Source organism: Micropterus dolomieu, linkage group LG22 (assembly GCF_021292245.1).
Source record: "Micropterus dolomieu isolate WLL.071019.BEF.003 ecotype Adirondacks linkage group LG22, ASM2129224v1, whole genome shotgun sequence".
Taxonomy (NCBI): domain Eukaryota; kingdom Metazoa; phylum Chordata; class Actinopteri; order Centrarchiformes; family Centrarchidae; genus Micropterus; species Micropterus dolomieu.
Genome location: NC_060171.1, coordinates 13,680,003 through 13,698,723, shown reverse-complemented (window position 1 = coordinate 13,698,723; position 18,721 = coordinate 13,680,003). Strand labels below are relative to the sequence as shown.

The 18,721-nt window shown below is 38.9% G+C and overlaps 1 protein-coding gene and 1 long non-coding RNA gene across 2 annotated transcripts in view; one reads left to right on the top strand and one right to left on the bottom strand.

Moving 5' to 3' along the window:
* Window positions 1-1,292: 1,292 nt before the first annotated feature.
* Window positions 1,293-18,721, bottom strand: part of LOC123961874 (LHFPL tetraspan subfamily member 3 protein-like) — a 24,305-nt gene continuing 6,876 nt past the window's right edge. The window contains exons 2-4 of the mRNA XM_046037645.1: window positions 5,291-5,527; window positions 3,568-3,596; window positions 1,293-2,772 (exon numbers count right to left, since the gene is read on the bottom strand). Of these exons, the coding sequence (XP_045893601.1) occupies window positions 3,580-3,596; window positions 5,291-5,527 (254 nt within the window). The 3' untranslated portion in view covers window positions 1,293-2,772; window positions 3,568-3,579. The remainder of the gene's footprint in view (window positions 2,773-3,567; window positions 3,597-5,290; window positions 5,528-18,721) is intronic.
* The window catches only part of LOC123961875, a 15,399-nt gene continuing 4,876 nt past the window's right edge, over window positions 8,199-18,721 (top strand). The window contains exons 1-2 of the long non-coding RNA XR_006822800.1: window positions 8,199-8,253; window positions 12,546-12,598. This is a non-coding gene — a long non-coding RNA (uncharacterized LOC123961875). The remainder of the gene's footprint in view (window positions 8,254-12,545; window positions 12,599-18,721) is intronic.

Below are 18,721 nucleotides of genomic sequence, written 5' to 3'. Positions count from 1 at the left end.
ACTGGCTCACAATGCGTCTACGGGTGACAAACATTGCTCATAATGATGAATGGTGAATGATGAAGTCAAAATACTGCTGTCATTTTATGCACTTGCTCATTGTGCTTCAATGAAATGCAATTAAACAAAATAAAGTTATTTCTCATCTCAGCCCCTGGATACCCCACAGGACTCCCATGGGAACCCTAAACCACACACAACCATGCACATCTTCTAACTATTTCTTTCTAATCCAGATGAACAAACCATCTGAGCTGCATGAAATGGGTTGTTGCTGTCATGCCTTAAAGCATCAGCTGCAAACAATAATGGCTAAACGTGGTATTTTCTTATTATCCCTCATGTTTCCCTCCCCACAACATTCTTTTCTTTGTGGTGGTCTAGACATGTGATTTGGATAAAGAAGGTTATTGTGAGGTTAATCTTTCATAATCTCAAATTTATCTCAAAATTGTGCCCTGACTTTTGAATGTGATTATGAAAAGTAAAGGTTAGGATTAAAATGAAAAGTAAACTTTAAAAATAATGTTTTAAATGAATGTTCTTGTATCCGATTTTATTGTAACCAAAGCACACTATAAAATGTAAATGAGTGTGGCAACATCCAGTGGCCTGTCTTGCATAATAAAGGCACATGTCAAGCGATAATGTGTTCTAGCTCTCTTATACTTCGTTACTCTTCATTGGTGGTGGTTGAGGTGAGGCCCCCCACTTCACTGTGAAGCGCTTTGAGTTTCAATGGTAAAGCGCTATATTAATGTAATGCATTATTATTATTATTTTTTCCCTCAAACACATTTTGAGTGTTATGCACCTATTTGTTATGTGGCCCTTTTAAAGGGGTACTCCAGCAATTTTGTAATGCACTTCCATGTATTTAGAGGACTTAGAGACATATTTTAAAAAAGAATGGTCAAATTTCGCTGCAGCAAAGGCTGAGATATTTTGACTTTCAGTCCCTAATATGGGTCATATTCACAAAACATCAGTCCTACATTTCCCATAATGCCACTCAATTGGATGACTAATAAACCTTCCCTGGCTATGCTCATGTCTTTAGAACTTCTCATCCTGGTATTGCAATGCAGGATTTCTGTTATAAATTTGTAATCTCCAAACCCAAAATTTTTTCAGGCTTGACAAAGCTCCCTCCAGTGCCACTCAAGATATTATACAACTGTAGTGGTACTGACCTTACTAGTTATGTAATCTTTATTCATTCATTTATGTAAAATCATTTAAAAAAATGTACTTCTGTCAAAATTAACAAAAAGACCACAACAACGTTTTACAGTGAAAATCTTTATTAAGTGTTCATATATTCTTAAAGTTATCTATTTAATTGTTCTAAGTTAACCTCCCTCTCCATATTTGTCAATTGTTTGGTATCTATAGAATATCTATTTACACAGGAACATATCCAGAGGCGAGGCTGGGACAGGCTTCACTAATCCATCACAATCCAGGAGTTCACTCCTCAGGCCCAGTCACTACACATAATACTGTGACGCCATCATGATAGCCTGTATGTCCCAACAAAACAAAGCGAGAAAGGGAGTCAAAGAGAGCGAAACAGAAAAAGAGAGCTGGGATCAAAGACAGAGACAGAGATTTAGCTACACAACAGGACAATTGGGTGTGAGGCTGGCATATTGGGTTCACTAGCCCAACAAACACAAAACATTCACACCAACAGTCACATATGTGCATGCACTCACACTCACACACATCCACAGACTACACACACACATACAGAAGCGTACTCAAACAGCAGTTACGAGTCCTGGAGCACACAGTCCTAGTAGCCCCCATCACAGTGTAGATACCACAGACTATAAAATATTAGACTTCTTCTCAAACTGAAGCGCTGTGCAAAGTTAGCTAGCAGGGCATTGAATGGATTTAGGTAAAATTCCTAGAACATCTTTAATATTCACTGTACATACTTTGTAATACAAGTTTTTTCTCTTTTGGATGGTAATATTCTTATAAAATAGTCTTAGATATCTTTTTCTAATAAATGAAGAGGAACAAAGGGCAAAAGGAGAAACTAAAACTTTCATTTCATTGTCAAACCTTACATATTATGAAACACAACAGATTTACATTAACCCGATATTATCTGAAAATGAGCAGTTTCTTCTTTTCACAAATAAAACATGACACACATTCTGACGGTGGTACACACGGCTAAGTGGTAACATAGTTTAATACTTGTAATTACAGTTTGTTAATGTTTTGTTTGAACGTAATGTATGTGCATATGTTACAGAGTTATGTTTGTGCATATGAGTGAGGTGGCACGCTTGTGTGCGTGTGTGTGTGTGTGTTTGTGTGTGTGTGTGTATGTGTGTGTGTGTGTGTGTGTGTGTGTGTTTGTGTCTGTCTGCTCGTACTGCAGATGTACAATGTCAACCCTGTGCCTTCTCAGGTAGGTAGTGGGTAGTCCATATACTTCTCAATAGGATAACAGTCTCTGCCCCTGTCATGGTCAATGCAATGTTGTGCTAGGGTTAGCTCTGTAGACACATAGGGATAAAAGTGTATTGGGCTCCAACTAAGGGCTAGGGATGATGGTTTAGGGACTGCAAGCAAGATGGGTGGACATCAAGGGTAGGTTACACTGTTTTTTTGGCAGGTAGATGTGAAAGGCAGGCTGGCTGGTTCTATAGTATTCATCTCCTCCTTTGCAGACCCGGGTGGGCTCCCTCCTTTAAGCTGATGTTGAGGGACTGGAACATTGTGAAGACAGACACATGGAAAATTAGGAACCTGAAACATAGAAACAGAAATAGTGTGTGTCTGTAAATGTTGAAGGCAGTGGTGGAAAGGAACTAAGCATGCAAGAAGTTCTATACTTGAGTACAATTTTGAGGTAGTTGTCCTTTACTTGAGTATTTCTTATTTCTTCTTTTTACATTTAAAACATACAATCAGTTTATGAAATACAATGTGATTCCCAACCTTTAGTGGCTTGTGACCCCTTGCAAAAATGCAGTATCTCTAAGAGTGATTTTTCCTAGACTCAAATGGTTTAATTTAAATAACTGTTTGAGGCCCGGAGAGGTTAAAGTATCCAAAATATCACAAAAAGCAATGATTAGAGAAATGTCTTAAAATTAATACAAATTGATGCAGCTAAACCTTGTTTTTTTCTTCTTTCCTACCCCATTAACCATCTTTCATATTTATCCTGTGATGTATTGGAGCGGACCTGACTAACTCTAAGCTACAGCTACAACAGTAACATGCCTCTTGTACATTGTTGCATCAGTGTTAACAGTCTAATAATGTAATATTTAATAAAAAGATTTCTGCGGATTGAGTACATTTGAGTGTATTTTGCTGATAATACGTACGTATGTTTATACAGTAAACATATGACAAATTCATAAATTTAATCCTATGTAAAGGATCTGGGTACTTCTTCTATGGCTTGCTGAAGCTGATTACAGGAGGCAAAAAGAAAAGAATAGCGTAAATTGTTTAAGTTCTGAAAAAAATTTACTTACACTATACTGTTGTATTGCACATGGGGACACAAATGGTACGTTTTATTTTACCTACCTAAATATTTGGTTAGGCGTTGCCCCCCTCTGCAAAAATAGAAACACAGAGAAAAATATAAAAGTGCTACAACACATCTCTCAAGGTCATGCTATTAATAGACTTCCATGTTCACACATCATTGAACACATTCATCCTTCACACTAACTTGTATTGCACACAAACACCAGTAGATGGCACCACAGATGAGCTAAATGTTCCATTAAAAGACCATTGCGCTGTAATGAATTATTCATAGTAGATTCTCCAGAGCCCTAAACTAAAGAATGGCACATCATCCGGCTGCACAGTGAGGCTGTTTATTGACTGGTAAAGCTACTGATAATCCCATTCAAGTTTTCTCTTCTGTAACATTGTCAATAAATCTTTCATCTTGTGTCTTTATCTTATATTTTTCATTCATTCTCATTCTTCCCACTTTTGTTAAATGGGTTGTTGGTTGCCCATTGCTGTCAGGTTCCATCACAAATTACAGGGCATGGACATACTAATCCCTGTGTAGACCTGTAATAGTGATGAACAATTACATATGCATGGACACAATTGTGTAGGCCAGGCCATTTCCATGACTAAATCATCACATCCCCTGACTGTATGGTGGATCATAGCAGATATTTGACATTTTAAGGATGTTAAAACCTGGTAAAATAACTTCAGTTACTTACTTCACTTACTTCCCTTTCAGAAGAGACCATGATCATGGCTATAATTAAACTGGGTCATTTTTAGGCTTGTGGACAACAGTTATGCTTATTAAGGGGTTACAATCTACATGGTTGCTCATTGATTGTTGCTGATTTTCTTTTAGTATGTTACACAAAAGCATTATTCAAAAGCAGCAGCCCACGTAGTCTTTTTAGTTATGCTCAGATTCATTTATAGCTCATTCATAGCATAGCAGGGTGGCACATCCACCAGTGTAGGAATCGAATCCAGGTCTCTCACACCAAAGGCATGTGTCTTATCCACTGCGTGTCACCCCATTTAGTTTTTAGGTTTTTACAGAGGCTGCATCAAAAGCTCATTACATCAAAAACTTTGACTCTTTTGTCATAAATACAAGCGCATACTGAGTGTGATGCTTTTACAAACTTGGCTCATATAATCTGTTTGCCAGACTAGTGTATGTTTTATCACTGCCTTAATGGGTGTACACTTTCTATTTTCAGTCTGGTGGTAAGTCACATGGGTTGTAATAAATGATGAGTATATTTTTAAAGTGAGCTTTAACGTATTCTTATTTACTTTAAGTGCTTCTGCCAGCCCACTACAGCACAAACTGCACCGAGAGTGCACTTTTAGAGCAAAAAAAAACTGGTACCACTTGGCCAAAGAAATTACTCTGAGATTTATAACCAAGATTTAAGATAACTGGAAATTTAGGAGAATAATTTTCCAGTTCATTCACTGTACATGTGATAATTGGATAAATGGAGAAATATTACTAACTCTAAAAACAGAAATTACTACTAAATAGTGAGAAAAGTCACCAAATGGTTGGAGAGGCTACACCCAAAGCATATAATTTCTAGTTCAAATGCTAGTAAGTATAAGTTCTATTGAAGCTTTCTTAAGTAAGGCACAAATCCCAACATGCTCCTAGAGCACTACCTTGAACATGGCTCTGACTTCCAGTGCACTGCACAAGCCAAGAGTGAATTTCCCCAAGGACATCAATAAAATATAAATGTTCTTTTTTTCAGATTTGCTAGTACATTCTCACCCTTGCTCTCGGCCAGCAGCTCTTCTGTCATGAGTCCGTCCTGCCGGTTCCCCAGGACAAAGGCCAGGAAGGAGAGGATAAGAGCGTCCAGGATGCCCATAATAGCCAAGATGTAGGCCCAACGTACTGAGCAGGCCCCCAGGCTGTATTTGTCCGTCTGCTCGCCACACATCCGCCGGACCTCATCACTGTCCCAACCATCAGGATAGATCATGCAACCGAGCACCAGACAGACACCTGGGGAGAGGTGGCAACATTAGTTAGGAAAGTGGATGAAAAAGAGGGAGGAGGAGAGGAAGGAGGCACAAAAATGAGTTTGGGGGGGGAAAGTGCAGTTTAATAAATGAGATAAGGGATAATGAGATTTTGTGGGGAAATGAGCGATAAAGAAGAAGAATGATCATTTCAAGAGCTTTAAAAAAATCCCTACCCATCTATTCTTCGCTCTGGAGATTTTGTTGTGTTTCTTTCGCATTTATCACATTGATTTTCATTCCCTCCCTTAGGCGGGAAATAAGTGTCTGGACACAAAGAGGGTCAGTGGAGGAGCAATAAACAGCCAGAGCAACAGTCATAGCCAGACTCAATAGCAGAAAGAGATTTAGAGTGTACTAACAGCTCTGATGATATGAAATGTCCTCACAAACTGGCTGGTATTATCTCATATTCACATAGTCAATTTGTTTTGTTACACAACTTCACGGACGTCTGTTGTCCTCTTTAATTTTAAATAGTGGTAATATTTGATTTTAACTTGCAGCACTCCTCTTTCTTATTTTTTGCCCAAAGGGTAAAATCTCCCCTAATTTTCAATTTGGATCGCTCCCATCTTCAGTTGAAAAGAAATTCTTCTCTGAGGTAATGCTGCGGCGAACAGAGCAGGAAAAAAAGAAAGAAAACAAAGTCCATTTTCTCCCTCTTTGGACTCTGTAAGTACTCCTCACTCTCAGTTTTTGCCCAAGGGATGAAATCTCTCCCAGCTTTAATTTGGATAAGGTTCTCCTCTGAGGTAATGTTGCAACAGAACAGCAGTAGATCTGGAAAAAGAAGCTGACTGCACAATTATCCAGAGTGCATTGCACATCAATAATAAAACATACTCCCCACTTTTTTATCCCCAAAACAATTTCTTGCAATGTTTCCTCCCTTAATGTTGCTTGTTGGATTTATTGTATTGTTTTAGGATTTAAGAGTTTGAACATTATTTTAGTTTGCTACCCATAATCTGCGTTTTTGAGGAGCTGCATGCTGCTTTTATTTTTACTTTTTAAACAGGAATGTATGTATGTAACTTATGCGTCAATGTCCTTATGTGTAACTTCTCTCTGGCCTCTCTACAGTCTTACAACCAAAAGTGAAAACAACATCCTCTCTTCTCATATGCATATACACAAGCTGCCTACACATACACATTAATGCACTCACTCACTGCAGTTTGTTACAGCACTGCTGCAGTCTTTGGTAGCGCTGAAAGACATCGGGGTGTGTTTCAGTGAGAGAAAGTGAGTAAGACGGGAAGAAAGTGAGTAAGACGGGGATTACAGAGCAATATCTGCTGAAGACAAACTGCATACCTAATAGTGCAGAGCATCCTCTAGACTCCTCTTCTACATCCCCCATGGCACTGTCATAACATATTCATATGCACACAGTGGTTCAGAGAGCAAGGACTCAGGTACTTATTCAGGCTCAGATGGACTGATGGAGGAATACCGCAATGAAATATTCTATTTCAGACATTTCTAAGGTATTTGGCACAGAAAATATTCCTTCACGTTGCTTAAAAGCTATGTGAGCAGACAACAATTGATTAAGCAACAGAAATCAGGGTCATATATTGTAACAGTAACATTATGATGGTACTACAACAACCACTGAATACAGACCCTTTTTACTCAAGCAAGACTTGGCCTTGACAGGCTGTGATAGAGCCTTGCTAGGACTTATGTCACTCAGCCTACCCGAGCAATATATACAGTATAGTATGACAGTCTGTCAAATATCTTCCATTTGACAGACTGTCAAATCTCGTACATGATTCAGCTACGTAGTGAGTGCCACTGAGGCTTTGTACATTGTGACCAGTGAGAAGGCAGACAGTGAACAGGTCCACTTCAGCCTTAACAACATGAAACCAAAACAGCAGAGCAGGCCCTGCCATGATAAAAAGGTGGCAGTGTTGTTGAACCAAACCACCTTTTAATCTTTTATGTAAAGTGTTTCAGGGCTAACCAGAATATCTCTATCTCCAGTGCATAAAAAGAGTCCTCATGCTTTCTTTAGTGTAGACCTGACGTTCTCATTTGTGCCACAATGCAAGGTGTTTGACAATCAGTTAACGCTATAACAATAGTTGTGTTCAGAGGAGGATGCAGTCAGTGCAGAAGAAAGGAGACAAAGGTGCCTCTGTATGCCCTTGACAAAATGTATCTTAAATATCAGTCTGCATGTAAACAGTGTTTAATCCACCATAACTGCTAGCAAAAACAAAACTAGCTAGCTAGCTCAGGAATTGTTTAAGATAGCTTGCACTGATGTAGTTCGCCTTTTAGGATTCTGTTGTTAAATTTCACGTTACACATTTTATGTTTGTCTAAACCTGCAATATGTCGTGGTTTTGGTTTTTAGTGTTTTCTTTTTTTATTCTTGTTTATGCCTGTCCCTGTTTCACTCCCTGCCTCTGTGTTCAGGCTCCTTATGTTTTGTCAGTTGATCATTGGTTCCATCTTCTCAGTTGAAATCTGTTACCTTTGTCCTTGTGTATTATTGCGTACTTTACTTCCTGTTTTATTTTGTATGTCAGTGTCTAGTGTTTTTATCTAGCTCTGCCCTGATTCTTAATGTATCCCACCTGTGGTTAATTGCACTGCCAGCTTGTGTATGTGTGGTGTGCTCCAGTATGTATTGTCCGTTGTTGTGTTCAGTCCCCCTGGTGTCGACATCCAACTTCTGCTTCACCTTGTGTAAGCCTGCAATTTTCTGTTTGTGTTAACTGCATGAATGCTACGTATATCATGGGGTTTATGTAACACCTTTCATTTAACAGAGGGAGTGCCATGGAAGACAAAATAACATTTCATCTATACACATTTTTATTCTCGCTCCCTCATGATACATTTACTACAAATGTAACACATGCCTTTCCACATTCTTCTGGGTGTCTTCAGCATGCCTTTGGCTCATTTCAACACCATCATGAATATTACATTGAGGCTCAGTAGGAGAGAGAAAAGGCGCACAGAACTCTAGAGCAGGTGAGAAAGAAAGGGACAGAGGGTGCAGGAAAAATACAAATAAAAGACATGTACACTGACAAATCATGATAGCATCAGGGGAGGGAGACCAAAATGGAACAAAAGATACAAGAAAAGTAAAATATCTGTCACAGTCACTACTGAACGCTATGAAATATCTACTTCAAAGCCTGCCTCTGCAGATGAACATCTCTGACGGATGCACTGCCAAGGATTATACCAACAGAGGGTGCCACATATGCCGTTCCTGTTTCCCAAAACAGCTTGTGGTTAGAGGAGGAGCACATGTCTCCTCCATATACTGTAACAGTAAGCCTGGAGTCAACTAATCCATAACCATACAACACAGCCCAGCAGGACCATTGCAGCATCCACTTACATAATGAGGAGCTTAATTAAAATTCACAGAGGAAAAACAAAAACTATGGCACCTTACAGCGTACACCCATGTTAATACCAAATACCAAAGGATGAAAGAAGGGTTCACAGGCAGCATGGCGTTCTTATGTATTTAAACGCTTTAAAAATATTTTTAAAATATTTACTCGATATATAGGATTTCTAAACACAATGGTGTGTTCATTGCTATGTTAAATAAGCTATAATGCATTCATTCAAACATCATTACGGTCATACTGTATAGTGAAAGTCAGTAAAATCAACATGCTAAATAGGAAATGTGTCATCTCGGCTATCTAAAAAATACAATACATAGATTGGTATATATATGATATATATGTGTCTTTTTTACATGTACAAAATAAAAATATCAATCAATATATTTACTGCTACTCCAATTTGCTAATTTTCTGTTTTAAATCAGTGTAGACTGACTGTGGTAGGACAAAACAAAGCATTTGAATACACCAAAAATATGGAAGATGGGAAATCAAATTGTAAACCAGCATGAAGATCACTTAATTACCTAATGAAAATTAGGCTATCTAATATCTATCAGTTACCTAGTTACCTATCATTTGATCTAGCTCACAGAGACAGCACATCTAGGTCAACCTCATGCACAGAGTGAAAGAAAGAGGGAAAGAAAGCTCCATATCAAAGTAGCCTACCTGAAAAGGATGAGTGTTAATGTAGTTATTTCAACTTGGATTCATTTTTAATGAAAAACTGTTTTGATTCTTTTGATTGGTGACCCTTACAAACTAAAGGAATATAAATAATAAAGAAATGGACACATATTCTGACTTTATTACCACTTCAAAAGTAGGGAGTCACCACTTCTTTTTCGTCTTACTTGCTTACCATTTAATGCCGATAAATCGGAATGAATTATACTTTGGTGCTCATAGATTCTGTAAAATGAAGTGAGCGATTGAATTGTGGAGAATCTGTTCGATGTAACAATGTTAAGCATGTCCATATTGAGATAAGTTTAAACATTTATATTTGAATGCGCTATTTAAGCAGCTTTGAACAACCTCAAGTAGGCAACTTGCTGGCCTTTAAGAGGTTTTATACATCTACAGAACCAGGGGTCTAATTGAGACCTGTGTTTATTTGTCAAAACATGTAGCCACACCAGGCCAGTAAAAGGGATAGGAGTCAAATTAGGAATTAGTTTTTAATTAAAGGTTTGTGTTTATTAATGTATTTGTCGACAACAATGATTCCTCCTGTGGGCACCCATAAGTGGAGGTTGGACACACTACGACAATATAGGAGAACAGAGTAATAATTTTTATAGTATGGTAGTTATAATTGTTGACAAATACTATACATTAATAAACACTTAAGTATGACCTCATAGCTGCTTACAACTACATTATAGTGTGTTAAAACTATTGATTAAATGTTTGTATATTGCTTATGAATGCTAAATAGGGGACTTAACGAGTCTGCATTCAAGTAGAACTTCATGCTGGAGTAATAAATGGTGTGCTCCAAATCCTGGCAAAAGAAAAAGCAGCACGCCTGACAGAATTCAGCTGTCATTTGGAACAGTGACGAGATATTAACTGACAGCATAACCGTACCCTTTCAGCTTTGCCCTTCTCTCTGCCTCTTTCCTGCTCTCTCTGGAGAGAAACAGACAGGCACAGAGAGAGGAGAGACAGTTTAGGAGGCAGAGCTAGCAAGAGAGAGAGAGAGAGAGAGAAAGAGCACAAGAGAAAGAGAGAGGGAAGAGGTGGTGAGAGACAGAGCCCATGTAGGGTGCCATGCTCCGGCCCTGTGTGTGGCCGCCAGCAAGTACCCAGCACCACATAAACGTCATGATCCCTGGCTGGAGTTTTTGTGTTTTACACACACACGTACACACACACACACACATACACCTTTCTCTGTTTATCGGTTTGTCTCGATGAGAAGACTAGAACCATGTAAGTGGAAAACTTGACTGAGGACTGAGATGCTAACAGCAGCTTATGTAATGACTTAGGTAGGGCAGAGTGTGAACAGCGCTACAGGAAAGTCCGATGGTAGACAGGCAGATGGTACATGGTATGATGGCAGTAGATTTGCACATTAGCTCATTTTCAAAGAGAGACTACTAAACCCCGTTGCTATTGAAAGAATCGCATTGCCTCCTGTAATCTCTGTGTCTCCCTTGCAAGTAGTGTAGGTGATGGGAGGTCCAATTTGACCTGGAAAGCAGCAGCTTGATTGGATTTGTGTATATGGTTTGCAGACAAAGAAAAATAAATCACATGCACTGTATACTACACTTGAAAGACCATATGGTTGAATCTACGTCCATGGCAGCTCATGTTTTACTGTGTTTTCAGTGTTTAGGCATGTCATTGATTGCACTGTGTGGCAAATGGAAATACACAGTAATTTGTATTCCATGCCCTTTCCAACACTTACACATCTGCAGCACATCTAAGCAGCCATGAAAAGGGATTCACATTTCTTTAAGCTCCCACAGTCTTTTGTGGATCCTATTTCTCCTCTTCTCATTGAAATAGCTGTGACAAACTGAATTATGCATACACACATCCCCAACTGCTCTATCTCACACTGCATATGGATCCACCTCTGCACACAAACACAGACATACAGGATATATCGGCAAACATGCCCCTTGTGTAAAATATACACAGTGGCTTAAGTGCTGAAAATCATTTGTCACTTCTCATAGTGACACATCTTGGTGCTGATGAATAAGAGAGTGTGCTTACTGAACTCAGTCTCTCTGGTGAAAAAGCCCACGGCTGGCAAAGTGGCATTTAAGGTAAAAAACTAAAAGTCAGCTCAAAAAAGAAAATCGGCAAAGATGCTCTGGGAGTCTTTATCCCAGTGGGGCTTTCCATGAATATGCATAGGTAAGTTTTGCTTTAATGTAATAGCCAATTTAATGTTACACTCCAACAGATGAAATAGTGACCTGAATGTGGGCTATCTTACTAATTAAGTGTAAGGGGTTCCTTATACAGTTGTTTATGAGGTAGAAAAGTAACATCATTACTCACATCTAAACAGATCAAAATAACAGCTTGTGATTGCTCTTCACTGGCTAGTAATGTGATCTACTACCTCTAAAGACATGGTGCACCCTGATGCTTGTTGTCTGCGTGGATGTTCCCAGTATATAAGCTCCAGGCATAGTGAGATTCCTGCCAGTGCAGTGAGACAGTGTGGCTGGGTGCTTGGGTGACTCATGTTGCTGAGACTGGAGACAAGTAGCCCAAGCCCAAACACCACGTTGTGATAGAGATGTAGGAGCGTAGCAATAGCCTAAAGTTTCAAGGACCAAATGGTTGGTTCTGCATGTTTTGACAGTTTGGCGTCAGCCTGCGTTTATTTTACATTTCTGCAACCCTGTATACGATGTGCTGGAGTTTCCTGCCAGCCTGCTCACAACTGCATTATAGTACCATTCAATGACTGTGAAATTAAAGGAAACTAATTTGTCACTGTGGCTCACCTCTCTCTCTACAATTTAATTTTCATGGGAAGTTCATCTAAAAATGTTCAGTATGCATGTTAATATTTGTACTGCTCCCACAATCTAATCACCAGTTTTACCTCTTGTGTTTCAGGACATAAACGATGTAAATATCATAAGCTTCACATGACTTAAGGACCTGAGCAAGTAAGAATCACACTATATTTTTATCAAATATTTAGGTTTTGCCTACTGTTAGTCTGTTTATTAAATGACCTGTTAATCAATGTGGAGGTATTCCATTTGTTTCCATTTGGATCACAGACTATATAAGAGTTTGTCCTTAGTCACTTTTCTGATGTTGTCATCAAATATCTATGTAGGCTTCCATAATTATGTGGATGTTTTCGTCTGTGACTGGCCTTCCTCACATAATTCTCATAACTCAGTACTAAAGAAAATACGGTCCCTGCTTCACCTACTTTATGTACTCAAATGATGATGGTGTTGAATGAGACTAATTAATCTAATCTTTCCCATGGCCAGTTCAGACTCTAATGAAGTGTGGGCAGCACCAACTCTCTCTTAACGTTGGACTTAACGCTCAGGCCCCTATGATGAGGGAATAAGTATCAAAGAAAGAAGGACTGATATTATGACAATGATATGCCATAATTGCATCCAGATAAACTCTAACTCTAAACTGCTATTTAAATGTTCATGGTTCATCTATATAGTGGAACTTAATAGAGCGTGAAAATGTGTCAACACTTAAGTGTGCCTTATGGTCAAGGTTTGTGGGATTGAAAGAGAGGGTTATAAATGTGGGGACATAGTTCTTATATTAACAGTATAGCCTTGTTACTTAAACAGTGTTATGAAAAAAAAGGAGAAGGAAATATATGGAGTTTCATAGTTTCACACAGCATAGGCAGGAGATGAACATTTGTTTAGACAGCTGGTTGGCCACAAATTTAAGACTATTCTCTAAAAGAATATTTCCAAAGTGTCAAGAATACAGTGTAAAGTGGAGCAAGGGAAACTTTTAAACCTGACTCTAACTATGTCCCCTGGAAGACAAGAAAGATGCTTCTTGAGATGAGCTGTCTACAGTCCAAATCTATTTCTGCTTCAGGTTCTGGCAAAACTAAGTGGTTGCTAGAGGGGAGCAAGGAGCTGCAGGCATCCTCTGTATCCTACTCTGTCAACATCTTCAGCAATTTTCTGCACAACAAGCACATAATGCCCACAGCTTACCTACCAATTCAATTCAAAAGATTAGAAGAGCAGGAAATGGCTTATTTCATCAAATCATCTCTGTTCTGTGCCAAGATAAGTCTTGGAAAAACTTTTAAACCACCTTGCAGTGCTGCAAATAATCCTCCCACATGATTATATTGCATATTATGGAGTACCTGTAGGCTGCAGGAAGCGCTCTGACTTTTACAACAGGGAATAAAACTCAACTAGAATGAGATCTTTAGAAATATCATTTTGACTACAGCTTCAGTGCAAGCCTGATGTATGAATCAAAAAAGAGACAGAAAAAGACATGTTTCTAACGGGAGAGGATGAAAAGTATGAAATGTCTCTACCACCACACACACCCTAACACCCAAAATCGCCCAAGTCAGTCTATCAATTAAAAACTGGTTTGGGTTGCACTAGCTAAGTTTCCGTGTACAGTTCTTCCTTATTTCTTAGTAACTACCAGTGGTAGTTGTAATATTACTTTTCCCAGTAACTAGTAGTGTAACGGATTATTTATATATTACTGAACGCACCAGTGAGACGGTGCCTCACTGTTACACATTGAACTTGGTGTCAGAAATGAGAGCAGGTTGTGAATGCCTACAGATGAAACATGACATACAGTATCGGGACACAGAATGCTCTGAAATTATCAAGTGATTGCAATCAAGTGAAGGTGGAGTGACAAGATGTGCCTCTATAACAAATTTAGGTTCTACAGGTTAAAGCCGAGGTGAGGATGCGGAGGTGGAGGGTTGATAGAGGGGGAGAGGAATCGAGGGAGGAGTGCAACGTAAACCGCAGTGAGCAGAGCAGGAGGGAGTCAGGCTGGGGTGGAGGGCTTATGTAACGGGTTCAGATGCGGCCTGTACCTCCGCAGAGGATAAAGATTGGCAAGGGCAATGAAGATCAAAAGAGACCTTTGAATTCTCTGTGAAAATACTGACTGAGCCACCAGTTCATTGACAATGGAGGCAAACAGTCACAGCTAAGTTAAGGCAGGACTGTGCTCTTTCAATCACAAAAACAACAACAGTTAACATCAGGAGTGGGGCTGCTGCAGAGCAACAGCCAATGATGTTGTAGTTACAATAGTGTTTTCTGTGAAAGTGAAATTTAATTAAAAATACAAGATTTCATAAATGTTCCCTCCAGCCACCTCTTTCTAACATAATAGTGCTTATGGGCTAGACTGACTGAAGCACAAACTACTGTAAATTAGCAATACCCCACAATAAAAATACTCCATTGCACTTTTTTTTTTTACTTAAATAAAACTATAAAAGTACTAACAGTAGTCATATCCTGTCATATTATTGAACCAATTTTATTAATGTATTAATATGTAAGCAGTACTTCAATATTGTAGTTTATAATTTAGGTTATAGCTGTGTTAAATCAATGTAATGGAATAAAAAGTACAGTTCACTCTGATATGTACTTAACAATTGTACAGTACTTGAGTAAATGTACTTTTCACCACTGTGCATATACACACACTTCACACACGAACATGTGCAAGCCTACAATTACTGTCACTACAGCACCGAAAGTTTTTTTCAAGAGTCCTTGCTGTCCCATCTCATCCCTCCCCCGGCTGAATAAATCAGCAGCCTTCCCCGCTTGAGCTCTGGCCCGAGCTAGGCCACGTCTGAGATCACAGGGCAAATCTATAGTCCACACCCCGCAGGGCTACAGGTACACAAAACACAGGGGAGTCACGATGATGACTTGGCTGGCATTTAGAGTTTGTATTCTACAGCGCTACACCCAAACTCACAAGGTGTGTGCTAATTAATTCTTAAATTAAACCTGCTTTGCATTCTCAAATACCCCCAAAACACATGACAAGTGAATGCATTTAAATTACTATGTATATGTGTGCAAAATGTGTGATGGTGTTTGTGTGTGTGTGTGTGTGTGTGTGTGTGTGTGTGTTTGTGTGTGTGTAGATATCCACCATTCACCCGCTCCTCCTGCTGTCCACAGTAAGCTGCATGTACAATAATACCTGTATGCCTCCTGCAGGCTATAATTAGATGGTTCAACTAGCTATTATGTTTCCCCTAATCATAAAAATGCAGGATTGGAAGGGCGTTGATTTGAAAACAGATTACCTGTGTACGTGAGCAAAATAGGTAAAAAAGAAAGATTGATTGTTCCCTGTTTAAAGACAGATGAACACACAGACAGAAAAAGAGCTAAGGAGAGTCACAGAGAGGGCTTTGTGCTCTATAGATCATCCATAGCTTACCTTTGAATGTTGAGCTGCCTGATGCAAATGTGCCATGTGTGCATTAGTGCACAAGGCAGAGTTGTGCATCCAGATGATTGGATTGAAAAAAAGGTTGTGGGTCAGCACATTCAGTTTCAGCGCTGCTCTGAAAAGACCCGCTGAGAATACAGATCGGCTGTGCAATTATCCCAAACCAGTTGTCATCACTTGTCTTTCCCACCTGACAGCCACTGCCATGTACACCAGACAAACAATGTGGATTTCGGACAAATATTTCTGAAGCCTACTTAGAGGGTTAATATTTCTGTTGCTTCATAGTCTCTCAGGTCTTAACTTGTTTGTTAAGTCACTTACATCAATATGAGCCCCGTCAATCTGTTTTTCCATTAAAAGCACGATCCACCACACTGCAAAACAGCAGACAGTACTCTCCTATGTTGTTTCACTCTCTGCATTACACAAATTTGCCCCACTGGGTATCTGACTTGATGTTCTGTAGAGAGACATTAGTCCTTGCTCTGTATGTAGCTGCAGCTGCACGAGTGACTGGACACATCAGACTGTTTCTAACATGATGATGATAACCGGCAGCCCCCAAACTGTCACAGACTGCTGTAGAATAACAAAAAGGTCCAAGGTTAGATTAACCTCCAGTCACAGGCTGCCGTTCGGATGTTCCAGTGTAGCATTTATGAAAGTATCAGGTCAGTCTACTGAACAACACAGACTGTACAGACAGGACACAGGCAATTAATTTATCAGATTGGAGGCATAATCTGGATAATTGATAGTAATTATTTTTCCATTTAATGAAAACGGAAAATGCCAGTTGTGATGTGTTGACAGTGTTGATCAATTACTGGTTTATTTCTCCCATCATCCTGTACATTGCTTTCTATTCTAAATTATGCTCACTCTATGTATAGGTATGTCAGTGGGCACCGAACCTTATGTTGTTCAAGTTAGCTGTTAGCCAAAAAGCTAAAGGAATAATGGAGAACGAGGGAGATGGGCGTTTTTTCCACAGCTGTAAGTAGGCTACTGCCATTATAGTGTCACAGTCTAAGATGCAAAGAACATTGTCATCCGTTGAAAACTTTGTGCGACCAGCAAAAAGCTTTTAAATGCGAACAATTGTATATCTAAATTATTGAAGCATCTGCTAAAGCAGAACAGCAATGTGAAACTCCGGCTGATATTGCCAATGATGCATGCACTCGTCAGGAGAAAATGTCATTAAGCAACTTTTAATGATTTGTTAAAACACTACTTCTTGTATAAATGTGCAGAAAAACAGTAGTTCGGATTTACTTTATTTATTTGCTTTATTTAAATTTTTATCTCAGCCAATGGCGTTAAGAAACGTTAAGTTTTGTAAAAACCATACTCCTAGCTGCTGTTATGAATATGCTATTAGTTAATAATGTTAGTGATATTAGTTTTATAGCAACATAACAAGTTATGTAACTAGTTACTTTTAATACCCAGTAATAAGTAAAGTAATATTATTAAATTTTTAAGGAGTAATAAGTAAAAAAAAAAAAAAACGTTTGGTGCTGGTCAGGGAGTGTACAGTTGATTTTTTAGAGCTTGTGTGCTGAAAATAGTTTCCAGCTGTGAATGGAAACTGAGCTGATGAGAGTGGTTAGACTAAGTTTTGGGACACAAAACCAAACCAATAACCTCAAATACAGTATACAGCTCCTTTTAGCTGAGTGGAGCTGCAGAGTCAGGTTATAAGGTTCATCATTACGGTTATTACCCATAGTTGTTGATCCATTGTTACAGCAATATTAAATATTCATCCTTCAGCAGCTTTAAGTAATATTCGAGGAGATATAGTGGCATTTTGCAAAACCTCAAAAGACAAGCCCTTCACTGCATTACCTTGGGCTTCACAAAGTCAAACCAAACTGAAGTGAACACAACTATGGATAAATAAAAATTCACTGGTATTGACGGAGAATTACAATTTTAACTTTAGTCTTTAAGGTAGGTTGTTATGATGTGTGAAAAGAGTCTGCTTCACTCACTTGAATGCAATTAAGATGCAGAGGGTCATTCAAGGATGAATGACAAACAAGCTGCAAAAGTCAATTGATGATGAAAAACATCTAATCTGCTGAAAGTTATTACTTGTTTGGGCAAATCTTCTTTGTTTACTTCTTTGGTATCAAGGCAATTATGGACAAAGCTTTACAGGACTTCATCAAATTAAAGTAACTCTTTATTTACTAATTATAATGGAAATGTTGTTCATTTATATGGTAATGTGCACTACAGCAAAAGGTTGTTTGGAATTGGCAGCTTGAGAAAGTTGTTTTTCAACAACGATGCATGTGGCCAAAAAAGTGAATCAACCCCTGGGCATGGTCATGTATTAGCATGCAGACATAGGATGTGCATCTATTATGTCTACTGAATAAACTGAAATTTGCTCTGTGAAGCATGCACATGTACATGTACAAACACAGGAAACAAAACAATGGGTGAAGTAACAGAATCAACCCTTTCCTCAGTCAAGCACTAACCTGCTTTTAACGGCCGGATAGGTATGCAGACAAAAGTGCTCATTTGCAGCATTTACTCTAGAGAGGTGAAGCACACAGGGCTGCAGTGAAAAGGTGCAGCTCTCATACCAAGCTCCACCACTTTCCACCTCTGTATACAACTTTAATAATGATACAGAGAGAGAAGGAATAATGATACAGAGAGAGAAGGAAATAGGTGACCAAAGATATATTGACTGAGAGCAGCCTTCAACACCATCATCCTGGCCCTGCTGCAGGACAAGCTCTCTCAGCTGAACGTGCCTGACTCCACCTGCAGGTGGATCACAGACT